Below are 26,952 nucleotides of genomic sequence, written 5' to 3'. Positions count from 1 at the left end.
AGGTGGAGAATAGCGCCTTTTCATTGTCGAACTCAAGGGTTAACACCGGTAGCAAGACTCAAAAAACTGTGTGTTGAGTATATAAGCCAATGAATAAGCCAAGAATAGCATGAATGCTTCCACTCAGGTCACAAATGCTACATTTTTAGGCTTCCTCGCAATAACTCTTTCTCAAACAGTATAACAAGTCAAATTACTGGACCATCCAAAGACTCGGTTTTCTCATAAAATGGGAATGAAAATATGGACTTGAAGACTTGTCTGAGGTTTTGTACAAGAAAATTTGCAGGTAAAGAGCTTGGAGCAATTCTGGAAACTCCCCATAATGTAATAAATAAAACTTCCCATTTCCTCCAAGCTTTCTTAGCACATAGTTATTCAATAGGCATTTGCTAGGTGAATGAATGGAAGTACATTCATAAATGAATAGATATTTGCTAGATAAATAAATAGAAGTAAATCACATATCTTGTTTTATAATTATTTGTAATACTGGAATTTTCTCCTTGTAATTATAGGCTCCTTGAGAGCAAATACTTTATCTCGATTTTGTTCCCCTTTCTAGTAGTTTATAAGTTAGATGGGTAATACATGATTGTTAGATTCGAGTGTCCACACAACTGCATTAGGAATATGTTAGAATAAAGAAACAAGTTCAATAAGCCTCAGGTGCTTTGAAGGATCTCTTTTTTTGACATGCTGGAGATTCTCGTAATAGCTGCAGAATGAAGTGGGAATATACTTTTTATAGTACCGTGAATATTGTTTTGCTGGTGATAATATCATAGCAGACTGTATTGGTGCTCCAGGAGATACAGCTGGGCTGCACTTCTATCTGCATCTTTGCCTGATGGCTGGCTTAATGTGGTGCAAGCTGGAAGGGCCTAAGAATTAACACTTTCTAAGAGCATCCTCCAACAAGGGCTGTGGTTGAGAATGATTGCCTTGACACACAATTTTTGTAAGCTGCTTTCTCTTTCTCATTCACACTTCAGACTGCCCTACTAGTACTTCTTTCAAATTCTATGCACTTGAATCTTCCTTCGGAGTTGGCCTCTGGGAAAACCCCCAACAAAGACATACAGCCACATTGTTCAGAAGCATTTTTGGGGCTCATTTTCTACGTGTAAGGTAGAGTACTTAGGTAAGAAGTTTGATTCTGTCCATCATTCTCAATTAACTATCCTGTTAAAATAACACTGCCCTAGCCTGCAGATAATCTTTGCTGTCACAGCTGGCATCCTAGCGACTGCAGTGATTCAGAGTTAAGACAGACCCTCCATGCTAATACCATAAGATGTTAGTGAAATCCATGGTCATTTTCTGCTTCCTGGCAGTATTCTCTGCCATGGTACATTTTTCAGCTTTTCTATTAAGGGCTAGGGTAGAAGGTCCATACCTTACTTAATCTGGTTTCCCTGTGGTTTGTTTTTTTCTGCATCCGACCTGTTTCCCTCCAACTTATCTGTTGTATCACATCAACTATTGACAAGACACTGGATAATGAAGATATTAGGAGCCAAATGCCTGTGGCTCTGTGGCCTCTCTGCCTCCCAACACGCTGAAACCTGCCAGGCTATTTTGACTAAGCCAGAGTCCCCCCAACATGCTCCTAGCCCCTGCTGACAAGGGGAGAGGTGTCCTAGCCAACAACTGTTAATACTGTGTTCTGCTGGGAGGTCACATCTAGAGGGAAAGAAAGAAGCCATTCTCTGCTTTGTCCTAATAGCTCCCACATGAAATGGCAAGGCACCTCTGGAAGGTGTGATGAAGGAAAGAGGTTTTAACAAAACTCAGCAGACTATGGGGTCAATATGGCTGCCGAGCTCAATTCTCTATTCCATGGACTGGCATTTGACTTTGTCTTTTGCTATTTATATTTTTCCTGTCTGGTTATTTTCTGAACAAAGAACATTTCAGCTGTGAGTGGACAGGGCTGTGACTTTCTGGCCAGAGCTGTGGGACTGAGCAGACATTGAGGTCACTGAAAGAAAGGGAAAAAGAAACCGGATTCCTGGGCCAGGCCTTCACCTTTCCTCAGGCCCAGACTCTGCCTCCTGGGAAAAAAGGAAATGTAATAAGGGAAAGGAAAGCAAAGGGAGTTGCCAAGTCAACCAATGAACAATAGATCCATAATGACTATCTTGAAAACAATTTTTGTTTCATTCTTAGCCAACCTGAAATATTTCAGAGAAGTCAATGAACATACCAAACATGGAGTTAAGAACTTGGAATGCACTCAGGGACAACAACGCTATCTTTCCGTAACCTTCCACAGATGCTGGAAAGTCAATAGATGGAATTTAAATGAGATCTCAATCAATCAAATCCTACAGTAGCTTTTCAGCGGCTTTTTCAGTGTAGTAACTTAATTAAGACATGAAAAGCATTGGCTATGTCACATACTTTTCCTCTGTTTTTGTCTTTTGGGAAGAAAATCTAATTTGTGTTGACTTCGTTGATTCACTTTGGTTCTGCTTCTTCAACTACTACGTAGGTAATCTATATAAAATGACTTCAATGGACGACGCCTTAATCGTGAAGCAGATCTTTAAGCTAGTCAATATTTCCTTCAAAGGAGTGGTTTTTAAACTGAGCATACTGAATATCCTGGGGTTTAGGCAGACGTCCCTGCAGAGAATGGGGTGGGTCAGGAGGGGAAAGAGTGGTAGGGCAACAGCCACCATCACCTGTATTCCAGGTTCCCCTTTATTTCACCAAAACAGCACCTTTGAAGGTTTTCTCTATATATCAGCCTTTCTCGTGAGACGCTGTTAGAAGAAACAAAGGGTTCTATGTCTAGGACTAGGTTGGAAACGACTGCTATAGAGATCAATCACTAACTTCTAAATGGTCTGTGTTGCATCTTTTTTCTAAGTAAGTCCTGCTGGAGTGCCCAGGTGGATGTCTGGAGTAGTGGGAAGAATTCTGCAATGGGACAAAAAAAAATATGGTCTTGGTCCCAACATTGCCATTTCTGCAAACTGCCTCTTCTAATAACCTGACAGTTGGGCTAAATGGCTAAGTCCTTTCTAGACAAGAAATCTGTGATTTGAGTCTACTGGCCAGGGCTTCATGATTGGAAAAAATGAAGACAATAACATGACGGGTTGGCAGGAATAATGAGATACAGCGTCTTTCCACTTTTTTTCTCTCCCACAATGCTCAGCAACTCTAACCTTACCCATTCACTTTTGATTCTCTTAAGGGCATTTATAGAAAAGTGCGTGTCTTAGTTTGGGTTCTTCCAAAAACAGGGTCTGAATCGAGGATTTGAGTGCTAGTAGTTTTTTTGGGAGCTCACTCTAGGAAACAACAGTAAAGAAGAGAAGGGAGACAAGAAGGAAAGGCAGCTAATAGAGACAAGGTTATCAAGCAGGTTATAGCTCTGGGCAATTGGGGCTCAGTCTCACCAAGGAACTCTGGGAGAAAGCAGAGAACACACATCAGAACTTTGTAACCTAAAGGGCAACAAAGATGAGGTATTTATTCTTCAATTGCTCCGAGGCATGAAATCCCTAGGAATTGTAGCCTGGCTGTGGATGGACTGAGAAAAGGCCCTGGAGAGTTGCTAAGTGTGTAGGTGGCTGGGTTGGAACCATGAGTGCCAAGGGACATGGGAACAGCACAGGTGTCTGCTACATTGCAGGTCTCATCCCATTTTACAGATGAAGAACCTGAAGCACACACAAATAAAGTGTATTGCCTGAGGTTTACTGGCTTCATCATGACACTATGCCAGCCTTTCTCTTTAATTTAGGCATGTTTGATCTGGCAAAGTTGTACAATAGAGATTATAATCATCACCATCATTAGTTTTGTAACTTCTACCTAGTAAAGAGAAATGGTGCTGAAAAATCTGATTCAAACAATCTACTAGAAAATTGAAGTGATAATGAAGTAAACAGTAAGAGTCAAGTGTACATCCCTACACTTATGGCTTATTCCATTTTAATAAAAAGATATAGAAAAGAATGATTGAGTCAGAAAGGATTATTGTGCACAGCTATGCCATGCCATATTTTTTTAAGTTTCATTAATAAATGATTATACTTATCCTTAATTGTAGTACATTAAATAAGCCTGTTAGATGAGAAACAGCAATGTTCAGGAATACCTCAGCCCAAGGCTCTGAGTCTCACTTCTAGACTCATAAATGTTTTGAAATAATTGGTGTGAATGCCAATGATCACTTTTCATTAGTTCAGGTAAACAATGATTTAGTGGGCAGCAATGAATATATGTATCCTTCTTACCAAAAGCATCTCATTTAATTCTTCCAGAAATTCTCTCCAAAAATAATTTCAAAGTTGAGAAAACTGGGGAGCAGGGCTGTCAAAGAAGTTAGATGGCTTTGTAAGGTCAAATACAGTCACAACGAATGACTGACTTCTGACCCAGTTTTAGTGTGATCTACTCTTTTTATCTGCCCAGCGACCACTCTTCCTTCATCTAGGAAGCACGTCCTGGTTGAATTTTAGGGAACCATCTCTCTCCAACTGATAGTCCACATGCTTTGTGCTTTAGGTAGTTGACCCTTTATGGGCTCTAGGGAGAGTCATATAACTTAAGCCTGTCCATTTATTTTTAGCGCATCCTTCAGGACACTGTGATTCTAATTTAGAAGTGGCCTTGAGTGACTGAAGCCATACTCTGGATTCTGGGAATTTCATTGGAACCATGAGTAAAAAGGATTTCTGTATACAAGAACTGGTAAGCTATAGGCTTCGAGCTGCTGGTGGCTGTCTTGTCATTCAGGAAAATCTGCCCAAGAACTACAGCCAGTATGGTAAAATGATGAGAGATAAACAAAGACAATTATTGATGACATGACGTGAGTTCTGGACATAGTCATGCCTGAAATCATTGACATCTTGACTTTTTGCTTATATGCACAAGTATATTTCTTTCTGTGCTTTAGTTTGAGTTATATTTCTGTCATTAATCAACTGGAGTCTCACCTAAAACTATAGGTTTCAAGTTTCCCAAGTCCAATCTCTTTCTATCACTCTCAGTCTATTTCTTGGTGTTGATGATGAGAGAACATAAGTCAACTGTATAATACTTTAAGATAATATAAAAAATGCAATAGGTTTTTTTTTTTTCTTACGGATACAATCATTATTGGCTTAGGTCTATTTAAAGCAAAAAGAGAAAAACATTTGCTATGCCTGAACTTCTACAGCTTTGCTTAAAACCAAATTGCTTTGCCATTATAATTTTGAGTTCATTTCAACTATGAAACTATTAACTCAGTGAGTATTGATCACCAAAAGGAATTATATAGCTTTCTTTTTTTTTTTTGAGACAGAGTTTCACTCTTGTTACCCAGGCTGGAGTGCAATGGTGCGATCTCGGCTCACCGCAACCTCTGCCTCCTGGGTTCAGGCAATTCTCCTGCCTCAGCCTCCCAAGTAGCTGGGATTACAGGCACACGCCACCATGCCCAGCTAATTTTTCATATCTTTAGTAGAGACGGGCTTTCACCAGTTTGACCAGGATGGTCTCGATCTCATGACCTCGTGATCCACAAGCCTCGGCTTCCCAAAGTGCTGGGATTATAGGCTTGAGCCACCGCGCCTGGCCTATAGCTTCATTTTTATGATTTAATTACAACAAAGTGGGGAAGCTTTTATATAGTATACCTTTTAAAAATTTAAGAGGAAGAACTGACAATAAAAGGAATGTAGTTTGAAACATCTGCTGATATTATAATCTGCTACATTAATTCAATTATTTAACAAACACTCATGTACACCTGCTCTTCACAGAATAAAAACATGTAAAAAAAATCACTGTTTTCTTTTGGTTTGGTAGTTTATTTAAGTAAATAAATGAAAATCTTTTAGTGTCATCAAAAGCCCAAATGCCAAAGCCGACCATAGTTTAGCTGACTAAAAGTGTGATATATGGAAATATGGCCTTTGTTTATAGATATATCAGTTGAGGTCTGCATTCTGTTACCAAAGGTACCTATACAGCTATTTTATTTTTCATGCTAATTTTATTCACTGCCTTTTGTCCGAAGAGTTTAAGTAATTGAAAAAATAACTATTTTGGAGACACTGGTCTTGAAAGCAGGATATTCATAAACATTTTGTTTGGAAGAGGCAAGGGTCATTGTGTATTCCTATGCCAAGAATATTTAAGTATACAGTGCAGACAACATGGAAAGGAAGAAACTTTTGCTGACCGGGGGTCATGGCATTTTTCAATGTGTGATTTTTACATGGTAAAAATAAACCAAACTCCAAGGAGAATAGTATCGTCTGTGACAACATTGAAACTCTCTTCGTGGCCCACACACATGGCCCGTTGGCCTTGGACTGCACAGAAACCCTCTGATTACTTGTGACCAATAACATATCTCCCAAAACAGAAGTTCCAGCATGGAAACGTGGCCAACATGCTAATTACGGCAGATTCTCCGAAAATCAAAGTCTATTGTCTCTTCTGGAGTTTCATTTCATATTTCCATATATCACACTTTTAGTCAGCTAAACTATGGTCAGCTTTGGCATTTGGGCTTTTGGTGACACGAAAAGATTTTCATTTAATTTTAAGTCTATCTTTTATGTAAAAATTACATAAAATGCACATAAAAGCTAAACAGCATATGTCAGGTTTCTATATTATTTATTCGTTTAACACCTACTTTAAGATATGATTCTTGATTTCAGAGAATATGCGTGTGTACACACACACACAACTATATGCTATGTGTATATGTGTTATATGTTCATTATATATGTTATATATATTTATAGTCTATTATGTATATTATGTATGTATCTTATGCTTAGCATTTTATAACAAGTATAGGCTATGTGGAAGTGCCTTTCTCAGGTAAATAAGACTGAATTTCTGTATCCACACTGAGATCAACACCAATTTTACTAACACTTGGGTACATATGAAATCAGTTAATGACAGCAGCAGCAGAATAACTTATGATGTAATATTAAACTTCCCTACTTATTTTCTCATGTGTTTACTGATCCAAATGTAATAACTACTTGACTAAAAGTTTAAAGTTGTAAAGGCTCTAGCTCATCTCTGTTAAAATCAATTCAGCCCAAATATTATCTCTTCCATGAACTGTCCCCGACAGAAAGAAATCTCTTTATCTTCACGCTTACTGCACTTTATCTGTACTTCTTAGAGCTCTGCTACTTAGTGTGGGCCTTTGCCCAGCATCTGCTGTCTCAACCAGTAACTTGATAGAAATGCAGAATCTCAAATCTGCATTTTAACAAGGGCTCAGGTGATTCAGGTGCACATTGGACTTCAAGAAGTAATATTTAGATATTATATTAATTAGAGCCATTAGATATTAATATGATATTTAAAATATATATATATATATATATTCTTTGAAGAGGAGTGCAAACCTCTTGGGGCATAGGGTATATCTCTGGGTCCATTACTGTCTGTAGATTCTTGCCTTTCACTGAAGATTTGTTGAAAGCTGAAATCATGAATGAATTAATGTAAGGTGGCTTGTAAGTTTGAGTTTGTAAGACTAGAACACTAGAGACTGTGTGCTTCCTCTAGTACTATTTGGTCACCTTTAAACAATGATAATAACAATTTGTGCTATTTACTGAATGACTATTGTGTGCTGAACTAAACATTAACAGACACTATCTCACTTTATCCTAAAACAAGGCAGCTATCATGAGTCCCTTTTTGTGTACATGCCTTAGAGCTGAAGTGACCCTACTAAGGTCTTTGTAATTTGACTTTCAACTCCTTGAATTTTTTTCATATGGAATGCGGAGAGGAATGAGCTATAGATACTGCCAGCCAGAACTTCTGAACTGGTGCTGGAGTCCCCTGGAGTGACTGAGGATGCATGCTACAATGGTAGCAGGTGGCTGGCCCTTTAGGCACATTCCAGATGTTGGACTCCAAAGCCCCTGTCCTTCCCATGTGCTAGATAAGGCTTTAGGTAGAGATGGCATTAACCAAAATTTTTATGTACAGAGACCACCAGGCAACATTCTTAAGTGACAAGTTGGGGCACAAATGCTTCGTGTCACTGATTAGACCACACCCAGAAGTCTACATTAAGGATTCCATCATAAGTAGGTGCATTCTTCTAGGTGCTGGGGGAAATAAAAGAAAGTTTGGGGCCCAGAAATCATGTGATCAAAATGGACAACAACACCCAAGGAATGAAAACTAACACAGTACACTTCCAAACATTGAGAAGAGTTAATGTTTCTTCATCACATTACACGGGCCCAGATTATTCTTTGCAAATGCTTTTCAGGTATTCTTTAATTCAAATTTACAACAAGAAAATCAAGAATTCTCCTGTCCTTAATTTTGAAGATGAAGTAATTAAGACATAGAGAAGTTAAGTACCCAGGCTATGTAACTAGTGAAGTGGATCTCAGCTTTGAAACTCAAAAGTGGAACAATTCTATGTTGCTTCTTTATACTGCTATTAAGGTTGATACAGAGGTTTTTGATCAATGGCATATTAAGGTATAGAAAAACAGAGACATTTGCTTTTAAAAATATTTAAATTTTTAAATATTTTGTGTGCCTCTTTCGATTGTGAAATTCATAAGATGGCACTAAATAATTTTGCAAATGTTAGGAAATGTCATCTTAATTTCCATTGGAATCAAAATTGTTTTTTCTAGGATTATAGGGTTTTATAGTAACCTATCACAATTTTTTCTCTTTGTGACCGCTACATCATCCAAGCCATCAGAGAATGATGTATGGACGTATCAGATACCAGCTGAAGCATGGGCCAGCAGCAGTGTGGTATGAAGGAGGAAGAAAAGGAAAAAACTTACACTTTGGAGTGCTTCACTGGTTCCACAAAAGGTTTTTGTTTTCCTAGTGTCAAGGACTAACTGGTTTTTAGAAGTGTTGTTGGATTTGTTGTAACAATGTGTTAGTTATTTTTGGAGAAGTTTGGATTTTATAAGAGAACTGCTAAGCTACATGGGCAAAACCTCCAAGGAGATGTTCCCTTCTTCATGATAAGAAAAAATCTAATCTCCTGTGTACTAGGGAAAAAAGGGCAACCCATTTAAGTAGGTTTGGAGGGGCAGACATGGCCATGTCAAGACATGCTGTTGGATTAGTTGTTTCCTTGAACTAATATCATCTTCACAGCAACAGTAAGAATGGTGACCACAACAAAGGCAAAGTGCTTCACCAAGAAAACAAATGAAAATTCAAAAATTGCATCTAAATATTCCCAAGAAGTAGCATGTAGAAGAAAATTAATAAATTTTACATTTATATTTCTTTTTCTTTTTTGAGACAGAGTCTTGTTCTGTTGCCCAGGCTGGAGTGCAGTGGTGCAATCTTGGCTCGCTGCAACATCCGCCTCCTGGGTTCAAGCAATTCTCCTGCCTCAGTCTTTTGAGTAGCTGGGACTACAGGTGTGCTCTATCATGCTAGACTAATTTTTGTATTTTTAGTAGAGACAGGATTTCACCATGTTGGCCAGGCTTGCCTGGAACTCTTGACCTCAAGTTATCCATCTGCCTCGGCCTCCAAAAACGTTGGAATTATAGGCATGAGACATAGCACCTGGCCCATTAATACTTCATATTTTCATTTTCCATTTAGAGGACCAGTTCTAGATTAAATACAATGGGTTAAAAGACTTAAAATTTACTTTTATGCTAATCATTCTTATTTATGACTAGAAGTTTGCTCGAGTTATTTCTGTTTCTTTAGAAACTGCCTGCATATTAACATATAATTGATTTCTTCTTAATAATTGGTTAAATGTACCTTACTTTCCTCTCTATGGAATATCTAGGCAATTTGCAATAACATTAGTGATGACACACTGATTTTCTTGGTGAAGATATTTCAATCCAGATGAGAGTTAATCTTCGCAGTAGAAGATCTTGTTCAGGGACAGTGCTGCCACATATAGTTGAAAATTTGCATCAATCATATCTTCACAATCTTATTTTGTCAATTCATTTTCCCAGAATCAAAAATATAAATTTCTTAATAACTTCCAGGTAATTTAGAGCTGCCTTTGGAATATCAATTTTTGGGTTGTTTTGTATCTACAAGTTTTTCTACACAGAAAGCTAAATTTTAGACTATTTCCCTAGGTAGAAAAATTTATCAGATAGTATATACTGGAAAAGGAGAAGAGTCTCACTGACTAAATATTCTCTTCGGTTTTAGAGCTTTAGAAAAATCCGTTGGCGACTTCACAGAACTTTCTAGAAAAAGACCCAAAAGTGTAACCTAAAGATAACGAATTTCCTGTATGAGAAATGTGCATTCAGTCACTGGGTGAATTTGAAACTAAACAAAGGATTAGACATTTAAAAATATGTTACATGCATACATACATATAACAACAATGACAAAAAAAATCACACACCAAAGTTTAAAGAAAAACTTACTTCACTGAACCACCAAGTGATTTCAGACAGAAAGGAACGCCTCTGTAAACAGAGGAAATGAACCTAACAATCACTCGTGTCCCTAACTCCCAGGGTGTGACCACAGGCAATCAGAAACAAGAGCTTCCCTTTGGTGTGGGAGAAAGTACTGACCTTTTTTGGCGAGGCTGCTGTTGGGTTCATACTTCTCAATCAATACTTGGACTTGCTCTTGTTTTAGAGGTGGATAAAGTATTTCATTAAGCCGAGGATCTCGCTGCTTAAGGTTGATAAAATCCATCATCTGATCAACGGTAAGGTATGGTTTGCTTTTGGCACCACTAAAAACAATTAAAAACCAAGAAATAAGAAATTTTTAAACGTAGTTTCCTTCATATATTTGCTTTTAACTCTAGGGAAAAAAAATCCTGCTATACTTGATAAGAAAATGCTATATTGAAACTCCTGTCTTACCCTAAAAACACTGTGCTGCTCCATCATAATTTCTGTACTTATTTTATTTATTTATTTATTTTTGAGATGGAGTTTTCCTCTTGTTACCCAGGCTGGAGTGCAATGGCATGATCTCGGCTCACCGCAACCTCTGCCTCCTGGATTCAGGCAATTCTCCTGCCTCAGCCTCCTGAGTAGCTGGGATTACAGGCACGTGCTACCATGCCCAGCTAATTTTTGTATTTTTAGTAGAGACGGTGTTTCACCATGTTGACCAGGATAGTCTTGATCTCTTGACCTCGGGATCCACCCGCCTCGGCCTCCCAAAGTGCTGGGATTATGGACGTGAGACACTGTGCCCAGCCCAATTTCTGTACTTCTATGGGCTACAAATATCTTGTACAATTGCTACCACTAAAACCCAATGCTCTTAAAAAAATACCAAATGGGTAAGAAAACTCATGGTAGAAAAACACTGAATCATGTGCATAAGAATGCACCACTCAACACTGAACACTGATCTTTTGATTATGACAGTAAATTTTTGGTTTAATCATCCAACTCCATATCTATTTAATTTTTAAAGATGTATTTATTATCATTACTTTAAAAAAAGTAAACAACCTGTTTAAGCATTAAAAAAAATTCACAGTTAGGCTTCAACAAGATACTATAACTCCTCAACATAGTGTTCAAACTTCCCATTTCAATCGTATTGATCATCCAAAGACAAGTTCAATGGTACAAATGTTGCAGATGCTCGATAAATATATGATGGCAATAAACAGCACAAAGTAAGAATATGCAATGTCATTTTCAGCAGTACTGTTTGCCTGCCTTTCATATGAAGAAGTCCTTATTTTGTTTACCACATTTTGAATTTTTGTCATGTAGATTTCAGTATTTCAAGAAAGGTAAACTGCTACTTTCCCGATATTTGCCTTAGTGCTTTGGTTTCTTTCTTTTTCTTCCAATCTATCAAAAAAAAAGTAATGCCTTGATATAAATTTATAATTTCTAACATAAAAGCAAATGTTATGAGGATTCTTGACAGCTGAGAGGATTCTTAGTAATCCAAACTTCTAATGTAACTAATGTGGCTCAGAGAGGTAAAATAACTGGTTTCCAATAGAGAGTTCTTCCTGCTAAATGAATCTATCTCCACTAAGCTAAGATGCCTCCTGTTCTATCCACAATCTTTCAACTACACAGAGTTATCTGAGCATACAAAAACAACTACCACCAGCAATATATCACAGCAAACTTCTACTCATTAAAAGCAGTGGTTGCTCCTCAGGGAAAGGATTGTGTGATCCTATCAAAAACATCACACAGGAATATTGCTTTTAGACATAGGGAATGATGTTCTTCCATCTCCAATTACCACTCAAAGTCCTGTTCTAGCCACCTGAGAATCAATGCAAGCTGAAAAGATGTGAATGAAAATGTGTACTCTTACAATTCTGAAAAGATGTTATCAATTTCAGGTCGAGGGCAAAGGTTGTTCAGGAAAACTCTGTACACTTCTGGAGTGAAATCTTCTTGAGGTATTGAATCATTCTAGGAAATGAAACAACAGAGTCAGCAAATGGTCTTTTTCTTTTCCCAGCTTCCTCCCTCCCTGTTTTCTCTCTGTCCCTTCCCTTTCTTTTTTTCTTCCTCCTCTCCCTCCCCTGTCTCCCTCTCTCTTTCCTTTTTTTCCTTTTCTTCTAGGAGGTCAGGGTAAACATTCATAACACATCTATGAGGTCAACCATAGCATTCATTTGGACACTGGCTTTGGGGTGTGAATCCCTTTTTTCTGTGGCTTTTTCAGTTTTATTTAAGCTTAAGAGTTTTCTCCTGCTAAAGGGATGTTAACGCAATTTCCTACACACATTTCCTAAAGTAAATTAGACCTAGGAAAGATAATCTGTTTGGCAGGATTATTTTTAGTTTTTTTTTTTTTTACTTGATTCTTTTTTGTTTTTAAAGTAATGACCATAGAGACAGACATAGTCAAAATAAAAACATAAATTCTAATTTTGCGTCCTTTTTTTCAAACAATTTTCCCTCTGGTTTAAATAATCTGATAAGTTGTAAAACAGTTTTCATAAGTAGGACAGCACCCGTCATTTTTTTTTACTAATTGCTCCCGATCCTATTGTTGAGGAAGCAAGTCATTGATATAAAAAGCCACTTCCATGACTTATTTTTCTGTTTGGTTGGGCTGCCATAGAAACCGGAAGCATGTATTCAAGACTTTGTTAACAGGAAGGACATTTTTCATACAGTCTTCCTATTTCAGGTATGTGTTAATGTGATTATTTTTATTTTTCAAGCCCTTAAACAAAAGATCACACCCTTCCTTTTACCATTTTCACATGTTTTGAAATGTACAGTTATACAAATGTCTAAAAATTATTGTCTGAAGTTGTTCAACACTTCCAAACAAATAAGAGGACTTAGCTCACCACTTGGCAGGTAGCAACAGATTCGTATTTGTGAAATGAATGAAGTAATATTTCCTTTATTAAATCCATTTATAGAGACAGAAAAATCTATTTTGCAAAACAGTATTTTGAGACAACCAAACAATACATGAATCATTATATAAACAACACATGAATGGTACAATGTGTTGTACCATTATAACTTAGGGTACTTGGGCACAAACTTTGAAATAATAAGCAAAAGTGGTCAAATCTAAGAGCAGTGGGGACTTCTTGTGAATTGTTTTATTAGTATTTTGCCATTCATAAAATGGGAACAAGTATAATCTACAAGCAGGTTTCCAAAATTCCACTTGATTTACAGAAAGAGAGAAATCTCTGTAGCTGGAGAGGGCATATTTTTCAGCGCCACCCTCTCTCTGATTTGGACAACTAGAGCTCTGTACATAGTTTTAATAAATGAAAATGACCCTATGGACTTTACTCATTGTCTGTGAGACAGAGGGAAGAGAAAGATTTAAAATGTTTCTTGAGCAAGAAAATGCTCAGTGTCACTGCTGGTCAACTCCAGTGCCTCCAGCTTTACTGGATTTTATGAACCCCATGCATGTTTTCCTATTTTCTCTACTAAATAGAGTTCACCTCACTTCCCCCTCCACCAACCTCACTCAACATACACATAAATTGATTTGATCAATAATTGTCATCCTTCGCTTACTGATTTCTCTTTTTCTTCCTTACCATCTTAGTTTATAACCTTTTCCTCTGGAAAGCCTTGCCTGCTCCTTGAAGTGGGTTTGGTCTTCCAATTGTGCACACATCACACCTTGTGTGTCTCACTTTTCAACACTCAATGTATTGTGCTCCCAGCTAAACAATTCTCTCTATTTGCTAATCTGCAGAAGCACACGAGCTAGGACATGTGTGTTGCCTGTTAACTGCTCTATTTCCAGTGTGCTACATATAATAGGTACAAATAAATATTTACTAAATGAATGAATATAATTTATTGAGAATTGTGGAGAAATTGATAGCGAGCACTCGGGTGCTGTTATTTCCTTTGAAATATCAGGTAAACTAACAACTTACATATGAGTCTTGACACATAATTCGATAGCACAATATACTTTACTAAAATCTTACCATTGTTTATGTACCAGCTGTGAATTAGGAGGGTCAAATTAATGAGATAATCTGAATAAACACAACATTATTTTCATTGCCAGTGGGATGTTAGCATATTGAAAAATGAAAAAATTTCAATATAGCTGATTTTCTTTGTCTTATTTTTCTCTTGCCCAACTTGACTGATGAGGATACCCCAAAGTCTTTGGGGTTAGTAGGTAAAAACGGGAGAAAAAGTGTTCTGTAGAGAGGCGTTAAAATAAGTAAGCATTATTGAAAACAAAAATGAAAGGGTAGAGGGGAGATATTTAGGGAAAAGCTATGGATAATCCCACATTCCTTGCATTTTAAACAAGACTAAAATTCACAAACCTTATTCACATACTTTCCATTTCCGGATCTCACAACTTAATGAAGTAAATGTTACAGATTCATTTTTCCTTTAGTCTAGTAGGAAATGCAAGGTCTAATACTCTAAAGACCATGCCCAATGTTCAAATATTCCTCTGTGAACCCTTCCTGACCACATCACCTAGAGATGACACTAGTTTTTGTGTTCACAGTCTCCCTTTATATATCTTTGTTATTGCATCCATTCCGCAGCTTTCTAAAATTTTTTATATTTCTGATTTTCTACTGAACTATGAGCTTTTGAGTGACCAGACGATCTCCTATTTAATTCCTTTGTGTTCTCAGCATGGTGCCTGACATATAACAGATACCTAATCGGTGTTTGCTGGATGACCCAGGAGATGATACCAGACCTAAGGTCTTTCCTTTTAATACAGGACTTGGTCCATCACATCAGGCATCCAATACAAAACACACCATCAGTGGTTACTTCTTGTTGTTCGACCTTTTTGAAGGGTGACTAAAGAAGGCTAGTATAATCTAAATTAGTAATCTGAACCAGGCCCATTTATTTTAGAAACTGCAAAGTATTGGTAAACTTGAAAAAATAGAATTGTTTCAATACCATGCTCAAATACAAGGACTCTCAAAAGGGAAATTTTTTTAAAAACTATCTTGGTGATAGTACTGGTGGCATTTGGATTTCTAGATTCCATAGACCTGGTAATGTCATATCCAAATGCCAAATAAAGAAAAGATCTCCCCAGTATATACATATGAAAAATATTCAAAATGAAAATAAAAATTAGCACTTAGAGTGTATCAAACATAGCTCTATGAGCTTTACTTGAATATTTTCATGTAATCCCATCAACCCCATGCAGCTGGCATTATTACTGTACCACTTTTATAGATAGGAACACTCAGGCCCTAGGAGGTTACAAAACTTCTCTAAGGACCTGGGTGAGCAAATGGGTGTGATGGGGTGACAATGACTATATTCTGAATCTGTGTTGCTTAATTCTATACTTTATACTAAAAACCAGTACACTAAATATTCTATTAGTTTTGGGATGGGGGTTTGCAAATAATTATATGAGGAATGGGTACTTAAATTTCAGAAAAATATTATTTCAAAATATATTAATTCACTGAAGCAGAAACTAATGAATAAAGTCCACATATAAACTTGTTTTCCTTGATCAGTTGATGGACAATTTCCCAGTAAATTCATCAACATATTGTCAATATTTTCATTCTGAAACTTTAAATGAAATGTTGAATTAGCCTTGGAATTTATGAAATAACTACAAGTAAATGACTCACAATAAACTGAATACTTAATGTGGTTTTAAAGTAGAATTTTGATATTACTGACTTGAAGAATCACAAGCACAAAAATGATTGTTTCTGATTTATAGTCAGTATGTAAGGCATAGAAGAAAGGCAACATACTACAGTTACACAAGAAGCTATTTATACATTTTATTCATAGTATTCTTTAGTAAAATTTATAGTATTCTTCAAATTTAAAATAATTAATTTATCTTTGTATTACATGTGTGCCCATCAACTAAAGTAAACTTTATTATTTGAAACAAATACATGGGTTTATTCCTTGTCTTCTTTGTTAAAATGCAACTCCATATGCCAGTGCTATGGTATGACTGCTATACAATTCCAAATGTCACTGAGCTCTTTTCAAGTTAATAAGCCTTAAATCAAGGGAATTTGGTGCAAATAAACTATTTTCAGTTCTCAGAAAGTTTGTGGGTAAAGTGGTAATTTTTTTGAACATGGAACAGTTTTCAAAGGTCTCAATGGAAAATATGTTTGGGTGGTTAACAGAAGGACAGAACTTGCTTTGTCTCTCTTTTCAGATACAGGACTACTTTTGAACAATTAGGGTTACTTCAGGCTAGCAACTGTAATCTCTAAAGGAGTAGCACCCTCTAAAGAAATGTGTTATTCCAGTGGGTCATGTTGGCCAGGATACAAATTCAAGTGCCTTAATTTTCCCTAACAGTGTGTACAATTACCATGTTTAAAAAAAAACTCAACAGGATATCCACTGTGTTTCTGGTAATATATCTATTTACAGAGCACAATTCCATCTAGTTGAAATGTCTATTGGCTACAAAATATGCTTCCATTTATGCAGAACCATCTACAATTTATATAACCCTTTTCTTCTGTGGCTTGTTTAAAATACTTCTTTTCAATATGGCCAAAATTTTTTGCTAACTTGTGGATATTTTCTACAGTCATTGTTATGTAGAAATGAAATTACACAGAGATTTTAAACAGAGTTTTGATTCATCATGGTCAGTTCACAGAAACATTTATTTCATAGTTCTGAAGCTGTCTTTGGTTTTCAGATATTTTAAAAACATTCTAATTCTGTAAGTCATTCAAGTAAATTATACTTTAATAATCTTTCAAAATTTTAGGATACAGATTGTTTTTAAAGTATCTCCAACTTCAGATAATTGTCATTACATTTAATTTGTTAAAGATAATTTTTTCCAATTTTAGCATAACTCTTGTTATTTGAATCTCATTTTCCTTTTAAATTTGTCTGCAGTTGACATTGGTCTGAAAGTTGGAACATAAGACAGACACAGTAGCTTACTGAATTTATATTTATTGATTGAATGGCTAGAATCCAATTGTTTAGAAAATTACAATTTATGGGAAATTGGTTGATGCATTTAATTTTCTATTCCTTCTTTCCCTTAGCTGGATTCATAAGTTAAAGATTTTGATCATTATATTTTACCACACATTATCCAGAAAAGGTAAAATCAGAAGTGATGGCAAAGGAAAAAAACTTATTTGTATGTCTTTGCAAATCCATCTCTCATGCTTTCTCTTCATGCTCGAATGCAGTGGTCTTCTCTCAGTTACTCAAACCCAATAGGGAAATTATTTCCAGCCTCAGGGATTTGCATACATTGTTTTCATTTTCTGAAATGAGCTTCCCTTCTTCTCAGTAGTAGTTCTCCAGTCTCTTACAGCACTTCCCCCGGTTTACAAATGCATTTGTTGAGTTTCCCCAGAAGACTCTATGGTCCTTGAACCCTTGAGTTTTATTTTGTTCACCACCATATTCTCAATATCTATTGGCACATAGTAAAATCTCAAGAAATACTTTGTTGAAGTCAGGGACAGGACCTTAATTGTTATATTTTTCCTAATGCAAAGCATCTAACAAAAAAGCAGGTTCAAGCATTTTATTTTGCTTTATAAAATGAAGGTGAAAATGTTTTGAGGGAGGCTTTCCACAACTCTGCTCAGTTTTTGCAGCCTCATTAGCTTTTTCCACCTGTAGAAGGAAGGTGATAGTGGACAGGTGCTCTTATTTTTTTCTTGGAACCTACCGAATTTGTTAATGAACTTTGTTTTTTGAAAAGTCTTCACAACGGTAGTTGGCTGATAAATTCAGTCACAGCACTTGATACTTTTATAATTCAATCATAAGTATAAGAATGGCCTTACAATCCAACTCAGTGCAACTTGAACATTGCTGGCACATTTTGAGGGACTCAAAGGTTCTTTTTATAAAGTCAGTGTTATCCTTAAGTAAATGCTTCCTTGTTGCTTAGATACTAAGATAAAAATAATTTGTAATAGAAAAGAGAGTTCTGCATACGAAAAAGTTTTCTACAATGAACTTCCAGAAACAATAGTAACAAATCATTTTAGAGACAGTCATGTAGACATTAATCAAAATGAAGGCAAATTATTTAATTTGAGGTGGTTAATGTGTATGATGTATCTTGTATATGTGAGGCATAAAAACGAAAAGCGTGTCACGTGCTTGCCCTCTCACCAACTTTACCACCATATGAGCAAAGTAGGTGTTACCCAAATTGTTTTGATCCTGCATCCCTCTCAGTAAAAACTTTCTGAGCACAGCTTTGTAAAGTATGTAAATATATCGATTTATAAACACATAGTAGCATACTAATTGCTTATGTAGCTTATAAATTGTAAAACTAAACATTGGGGTTATAAGAGTGAAAAAAGCCCCTCCCCCCACCCAGCGTCTTGACCGTTTCCAACCAGCTCTATAAACTTTTTTCAGCAGCTGTCTATTACCCAGTTCCAAAGCTGCTTCTACATCTTCAGATATTTGTTATCAGCAAAAACCCTACCTCTTAATACCAATTTTCAGTTTTGGTCTGTTTTCTGATGCATATTACAGAATACTTGAAACTGTGTAATATATAGGAATCAAAACGTATTTCCTACAGTTACAAAGGCTGGGAAGTCCACGGTTGAGAGGGCATATCTGGGAAAAGTCTTCTTGCTAGTGGGGACTCTCCACTTGCTACGTAGCACAGGGAATCAAACGGTGAGGGGGCGGAGCATGCTAGCTCCGGTCTGTTTTCCTCATTTTATAAAGCCACCAGTTCCCCTCCCATGATAATCCATTAATCTATTGACCCATTAATCATGGAAGCTCTTAATTTACTCTTAAAAGCCCTGTCTCTCACAACTGTCACATTGGGGATTAAGTTTCAACATGAGTTTTGGAGGGGATGAACATTCAAACTATAGCGTAACACTACATGCTTACCCTTGAAGACGGAAGACTACAAGCCTCTAAAGCAGTTTCGACTCGCTTCCGGTCTGCTGAAAACAAGCGATATATGCTGTGAAGTGAAAACATAACAAAGAAGAGAGGTTTAAATGGCATATGGATTACAACACTAATAGATGATTCCAAACTCAAAATATTCCACTTGGTCAAATTTATTTATTATTTATATTTAACGAACTAAAAGATAACCATTCCTCCATGCATTTGCATCTGTCTTCAGAACGATCAACCTGTGTGCTTTTTAAAATTAAGGTATCTAGTATAAAATAAATCTTTTTTTAATTTTTAATCTAAAATTTAAAAATATTACATTATATAATCTCTAATATTAAGCATTAACATAAACATCCATATTAATTTTTTCCCTTGCTACTACCCATTGCCCCAAGGTGTACCTTGCATTATTAGTAAATTTATTTTTAAATTAATTCCCTTTTTAATTTTTATTTGTTTACTTTTTTTAGAGACAGGATTTCACTGTGTTGCCCAGGCTGGAGTGTAGTGGCATGATCCCAGCTTACTGCAGTCTCCACTTCCCATGCTCAAGTGATCCTCCTGCCTCAGCCTCCCTAGTAGCTAGAATTACAGGCATGTGCCATCACACCTGGCTAATTTTTGGAAATTTTGCAAAGATAGAGTCTCACCATGTTGCCTATGCTGCTCTCAAAATCCTAACCTTAAGCAATCCTTCTGCCTTGGCCTTCCAAAGCACTGAGATTACTTGCATGAGCCACTGTGCCTGGTTTAATTTGTTTATCTGCAGAAGCTTTCTAGCAGCCTATCAAAAGTTAGACTTTTGGCTGAATATGACCTAGAGATGGACTTTTTTTGTTACTAATCCCCTTTAGACAAGGTTTGCTCTTTGCTTTTTCTTCCTCCTCCTGGCCTGTTTCATTTGCATTCCCTGGCTGGATCCTGTTAGCATCTGAGGTTGCAACCCCCGCTTGAGGGCTACAGTCATCTTGGTAGATAGAAGCACTGAGGTCAGCCAATTTCTACTCCTAGAATAGATCTGAACCTCAGATGGACTTTTGGGCTCAGTAGCAAGGTTCCCTCCACTTCCTCCACCCGCTTCCTGCTTTGGTAGTTCTTGAAAACGATGCCAGAGGAAAGGGAAGCCCCGGGGAGATGTCTATGAGGAAAGCAGCTGCACTGCCACGAGACATGTATGAGGGAAGATGAGGCTACCACGCATTTCCACTCTCCTACTTAGGCTGCTGGAGAAACAAAACAGAGCCATGGCACGAAGTCAGATCTTTGAAGAAAATAAAACGAATAATGAGAAATGCTCACGAAACTTACTTTTTGAGGGGAATACGCCCTTCTGGAGTGACTTGCAGCTTAAGTTTAGTGTAGCTGTTGGAGAAGCACAAAAACAAGGTTTTGATATTTTTTTAAAAAAAAAGCTTTTTTTCTTGAAGAATAAAATACATTTAAAAAGGCCCATGCCTTTGTACAGTTTGCTGAATTTCCTAAAATTGCCCAGGTCTTCACAGATTGGCACCCAGATTCAGAAATAGAAATATTGTCACTTTAGCAGCATTCCAGAAGTCCTTCCCAAACCCCCTGCCAAAGAGAAATGTTATCCTAACTACAAATACCATAGATTACTTCCGAACCGTACATAAATGGAATCATACTCTCGTGCTTGGCTTCTTTCACTCAATATTATGCTTCGGAGACCTAACCATATTTTGCTTATCGTTTGCTTACATATTCATTGTCAGAATGAGAACTCTAGGTCACTGCTGATGAACGCATACATTGGGAATTCTACTTCAGGAAGCTGCACACACTAAGGCCCAGCAATCCCAAAGCTAGATGTGCTCAACAAAAATATTAATAATATGTTCACCAAAAGACATGTCAATAGTAGCTATTCATAGGGAGACATCTTTCTGGAACAGACAATGGTAGTAGAAATTGATTAGCTAACTAGCAATAACATGCTATGTTTCAGATGAAGCATGTTATTTACCCCGTCTCCTTTCACCAGCACTGCATAGAAGAACAAATCTTCTAGAAACATTGCCTGGAAAACATGTTCTAGAAGAAGGATGATAAAATCAAAGACAGGATAAAAAGAAGGAGGAAGAAGGGAAGGGAACAAGTAGAGGCATGAAAGAAGAGTCCTTAAGGTAACAAACTCAGGAGAGAAGGCGATCCTACAAAAAAGTTCTTAAATGAAGACCTGTGAGGTATTGACTAAAAGCAAAAGAATTCATAGAAGAATAAAAAAGGAAGGTGGCTGAGGTATTAGGTCTGGAATGATGGGTATGTCTTACATAAGAAGAGGGAAGAGAGAACTCTATTAAACAAAACAGAGGACTACCTATTAATGTTTCCACTTGTGGTTTTGATTTAAAGACTTCTTAACCTTCTGAGCAGCCCCAGCTTCCAAAATGAACACAACCAGCTTTCCTTGCTGCTCATCATGCCTAAGTCATTATTTCCCTTGGTCAAACAATTTTTAGAAAGGCTGTGGCAATTCCAGAGTGATCTGGCAATTTGTTTTGCTTTTCTTTCCTTATTTTCTTTCTTCTCTTTCCTTTAGAGCCTTTCTCTTTTTTTACTAATACTTGCTGGGATCATCTACATGAGATGGAATCAGGATGTCAGCCTATTGATTTAAGTAGTCAGGAAGTAATCGTAGCATGTATCAGATTTGTAACTCTAGAGAAATGAGAAACATATGCTGTTCCTCAGATTAATAATTGAGAGGACACAGGAAGATGTAAAAGCAGAAGATTATCTGAAATTAATAATTTTTAGTTCTGAGCACAGCTGCCAGGATTTGGAAGTGTCTCTGTGTTGTGTGTCAAAAGCACTGACATTCATGTGAGCTCAGCCAAGGTGCAACATCGGTGTGCAGCTTGGAGGAAAAGAGATCTTTCTTGGAAGTCTTCCAATTCTGAACAGGGGAGGTATCAGTTCTCTAGCAAATCCCAAAGGAAAATTCATGTTTATCAATGTGAGAAGGTGGTGCTGCATAAACAAAAGACTCACAAAGGAGAAAGGAAACTTACTTAGAAGAAGCAATGCCCTTAGCAATAAAATTAGAGTTACTTACGCTTTTTCCAGAAATGCATCCCTGGACATGTTTTGGGCCAGCAGGTTTGTTGCCAAACTGAAAACCTCATTTGTCCATTCCTGAAAAATGTAAATCACACTTGCATTAGCTTAAATACTGAGCAGTCATTAGACACATGCTTTTAGCTTGGCTTCCAGGAAGACACATTACGTCAATGTATATCCCAAAGGTGTTTTGTTTTGTTTTGTTTTATTATCCCCTTTTTGGGTAAAAATGACACAAGTAAATTCAAATCCTGGAGGGACTACTCTTTTCCTAAGGAGATGTTCTTGTACATAAAGTTCTTTCTGCTTTTTAAAATCTGTATAAATAGAAAATTGCTGTGTTTCCATTCAATAACTTTTTATTATTTCCTTGAATTACAAAAAGATAAACAGTCATTAAAAAGTTTAAAATATGATCAAATATATTTCCAACAGAACATGCAAACATAATCTTCCTGCTCTACTATGCATGCCAAGGCAGCTATACCTGGTATCTTTAACTGTTAACTGCAGTTCTAGAAATTCTCTATACCAGTTGAAGTCACAATGCCACACAATATGCAGTATTCTCCCTTCTCCCAACACTGTCAATGTCTCACTACTCTCCTAATCTTAATCCCTACCTCACACCACACAGCAATGATCTCACTTGTATTCCAAGATAATTGAAAAAAGCAAGTCTACAAATAAAAAAAATAAAGTTCCATTCTGGGTAATTACTTACCCACACAACACATTCTGGGCCTAAACCCCTACAAAATTCTCCAAGAGAAGATGACATGAGAGCTAGGTCATCATCTGATATCGCTGTACTTGACTTGGCTCCCTCTTCAATGAAATAATGTATTTTAGTTTAATTGCTTCGCCATCTGTTTTTTGTTTTTGTTTTTTTTTTTTGTTATTTCCACTTTTGTTTAATTTTTCCTTTGTTTTTTGCTTCCCCACTTAAGGCACTAATAATACACTGTCTTTTAATACAATAACATTCAAGATGAAACTGGAGGAGCAGGGAACATAGAGTGATGGGGGAAGAAAAGAGGGAATTCTAAACAGAGAAAACTGGGGAAAGAACCAGAGGTGAGGTAACATGGCAGGAGTTAGAGCAAACAAAAAGTGGTCTAGAAAAGAGAGAGGGGGTTGCAAAATAAAGTAGAGTTGTGGTCAAAGGATAAAGAGCATTTAGGTGTCTGGTGATAAATTAGTTAAAAAATGTGATATCACTAGAAGCTTCTTCTTCTTCTTTTTAGAATGGAATATGTGAGGAGCCAGGGATAGGCTGCATATCTGACAGATTATCTGGCAGCCAGGTCAAGGAAAGATTTGAGGCTGAGAATCTAAGCAAGAGTAACTCAGTTAGGAAGCTGTAATAGTCCAGTAGTCTAGGTGAGAAATACTGAGACCTTGAACTCTATATGTTGACAGAGGATTTAAAAAGACAGCACAAAATAGCTGCAATAGGGAAGCAAAATTATTGCTTACCAAGCTTTATGCAGACACAGAAGAGTGTTTCATAATACCTACGTAACAAATTAAAAATCAATTTTCCTCAAATTAGATATTTTAAATTGAGAATGATAACTACTGGCACTGGTTTCAAAAATATGTTTCTGGTATGATATTTTATAGGCTCAGGATCAAGCTTTAGACATTTCCATCTCCATGCCAACTTTCTGCATTGGTAGAAGTATTTATAATTGATGGCAAGATATAGTTTTGTATGCTTATCAGGAGCTAGTTCCACATCAGAAATAGGTACAGTAAAGACATTAGAAAGAGTTAGGGAGATTTAAGTTGGTCTGAACTTTTAGGTTGAAAGCCAAGGTCTCCATTATATATAGTCCAATAGGAATAAAATGTGAGCCACATAGGTAATTTAAATGTTCCAGCAATCACATTAAAAAAAGTAAGACAGCATACCACTGGGTCTTACTTCTGAATCCAGCTTGTCACTCTATGCCTTTTAATGTGAACATTTAGGCCATTTACATTCAAGGCCAGTAATGATATGTGTGGATTTGATGCTGTTGTCATGTTGTTAACTGGTTTTTATGCAGACTTGTTTTTGTGGTTGCTTTCTAATGTCACTGATCTGTGTACTTAAGTGTGCTTTTGTATTGGCTAATAACCATCTTTCCTTTCTATATTTAGTACCTTTTTCAGGAGCTCTTGTAAGGCAGGTCTGGTGATAACAAATTCCCTCAGCATTTGCTTGTCTGAAAAGGCTATTTCTCCTTCACTTACGAAGCTTAGTTTGGCTTGATATGAAACTCTTGGTTGGAATTTCTTTTCCTCAAGAATGCTGAATATAGGCCCTCAATCTCTTGTGGCTTGTAGGATTTCTACTGAGAGGTTTGCTGTTTGTCTGATGGGCTTCCCTTTATAGGTGACCTTACTTTCTCTCTAGCTGCTTTTAACATTTTTTTCTTTTATTTTGACGTTGGATAATGCAATAATTATGTGACTTGGGAATGATCTTCTTGTGAAGTATCGTGTGGGGTTATTGGCATTTCCTGAATTTGAATGAAGGCCTCTCCAGCAAGGCTGGGGAAATTTTTAAAGATGATATCCTTAAATATGTTTTCCAAGTAGTTTCTTTTCTCCTCATCTCTTTCAGGGATGCCAAAGAGTCACAGATTTTTTCTCTCTTCACATAATTCCATATTTCTTGGAGGTTTTGGTTGTTCCTTTTTATTTTTTCTTCATTCATGTTTGAGTGTCTCATTTCACAAAGTCAGCCTTTAAGCTCTGAGATTCTTTCCTCAGCTTTTTATATTATGCTCTTAATACTTGCAATTGCATTATGAAATTCTTGTAGTATGTTTTTCAGCTCTTTCTGGTCAGTTACATTCTTTTCTATACTGGCTATTTTGTTTGTCAGCTCCTCTATTGTTTTATTGTGATTAGCTTTCTTGGATTGGGTTTCAATGTCTTCCTGTATCTCAATGATCTTCATTCCTATCCATATTCTAAGCTCTATTTCTGCTATTTCAGCCATCTCAGCCCAGTTAAGAACCCTTGCTGGAGAACTAGTGTAATTGTTTGGGGGGAAAAAGGGTACCCAGGCTTTTGAGTTGCCAGAGTTTTTATGCTGGTTCTTTCTCATCTCTGTGTGCTGATGTTCCTTCAATCTTTGAAGTTACCATCCTTTTTTTTTTTCTTTTATCCTATTTGATAACCTGCGGGTTTTATTGGGGCATAAGATGGCTTCAGTCAACTGGTTTCATTTTTTTTTTTAAGTTCTGGGATACATGTACAGGGCCTGCAGGTTTGTTACATAGGTAAAATATGCCGTAGTAGTTACTACACCTATCAACCTATCACCTAGGTATTAAAGCCTACATGCATTAGCTATTTACCAGGATGCGCTCCCTCCCTAGCTCTCTGACAGGCTCCACCCAGTGTTTATTGTTGTTCCCCTCCCTGTGTCCATGTGTTCTCATTGTTTAGCTCCCACTTATAAGTGAGAATATGTGGTGTTTGGTTTTCTGTTCCTGTGTTAGTTTGCTGAGGATAGTGGCTTCCAGCTCCACCCATGTCTCTGCAAAGGACCTGTTCTCATCCTTTGGCTGCACAGTATTCCATGGTGTATATGTACCACATTTTCCTTATTCAGTCAATCACTGATGGGCATTTGGGTTGATTCCATATCTTTGCTATTGTGAATAGTGCTGAAATGAACATATGCATACATGTATCTTTATTGTAAAATGATTTATATTCCTTTGGATATATAGCTAGTCAAGAGATTGCTAGGTCAAATTGTACTTCGGGTTCTAGGTCTTTGATGATTGTCACTATTTTCCATAATAGTTGAACTAATTTACACTCCTGCCAACAGTGTGAAAGCATTCCTGGTTCTCCTCAGCCTCACTAGCATCTGTTGTTTCTTGACTTTTTAATAATCGCCATTCTGACTGGTGTAAGATAATATCTCATTGGGGTTTTGATTTGCATTTCTCTAGTGATCAGTGATGTTGAGCTTTTTTTCATGTTTGTTGGCTGTATAAGTCTTCTTTTGAGAAGTGTCTGTTCATGTCCTTTGACCACTTTTTAATGGAGCTGTTTTGTTTTTTTTTTTCTTGTAAATTTATTTATGTTTCTTACAGATTCTGGATGTTAGGCCTTTGTCAGATGGATAGATTGCAAAAACTTTCTCCCATTCTATAGATCGTCTGTTCTCTCTGATGATAGTTTCTTTTGCTGTGCAGAAGCTCTTTAATTAGATTCCATTTGTCGATTTTCACTTTTGTTGCAATTGCTTTTGATGTTTTTGTCATAAAATTTTTGTCCATGCCGATGTCCTAAGTGGTATTGCCTACTGGCTTCATTTCTGAAAGATTTTAGGGAGACAGGGCTCAGGACTCCTGGACTGCATGTTCTAACCCTGGGGGATTTGTATCAGCCCTGCTTTATTCTCTGGCTCCTCAAGATTATCAACCTGCTGTGCTGGAGGGGCTGGGGTGCTCCTGGACCACTGATCACAACACTCTGATGGGTGGTGCCAGCCAAAGCACTAAGCAGGGAAGTG

The 26,952-nt window shown here is 36.9% G+C and overlaps 1 protein-coding gene across 3 annotated transcripts in view; it reads right to left on the bottom strand.

Moving 5' to 3' along the window:
* PLCB1 (phospholipase C beta 1) overlaps window positions 1-26,952 on the bottom strand; it is a 735,221-nt gene that overhangs the window by 207,536 nt on the left and 500,733 nt on the right. For all 3 annotated transcript variants that reach the window (XM_078371332.1, XM_035302836.3, XM_035302835.3), the window contains 5 exons: window positions 22,420-22,499; window positions 20,652-20,705; window positions 19,326-19,401; window positions 12,295-12,395; window positions 10,557-10,723 (listed from right to left, as the gene is read on the bottom strand). In XM_078371332.1, the coding sequence (XP_078227458.1) occupies window positions 10,557-10,723; window positions 12,295-12,395; window positions 19,326-19,401; window positions 20,652-20,705; window positions 22,420-22,499 (478 nt within the window). The remainder of the gene's footprint in view (window positions 1-10,556; window positions 10,724-12,294; window positions 12,396-19,325; window positions 19,402-20,651; window positions 20,706-22,419; window positions 22,500-26,952) is intronic.

This window comes from Callithrix jacchus, chromosome 5 (genome assembly GCF_049354715.1).
Source record: "Callithrix jacchus isolate 240 chromosome 5, calJac240_pri, whole genome shotgun sequence".
Taxonomy (NCBI): Eukaryota; Metazoa; Chordata; class Mammalia; order Primates; family Cebidae; genus Callithrix; species Callithrix jacchus.
Note: the sequence above shows the minus strand (reverse complement) of the source record. Positions and strands in the feature narration are given on the sequence as shown.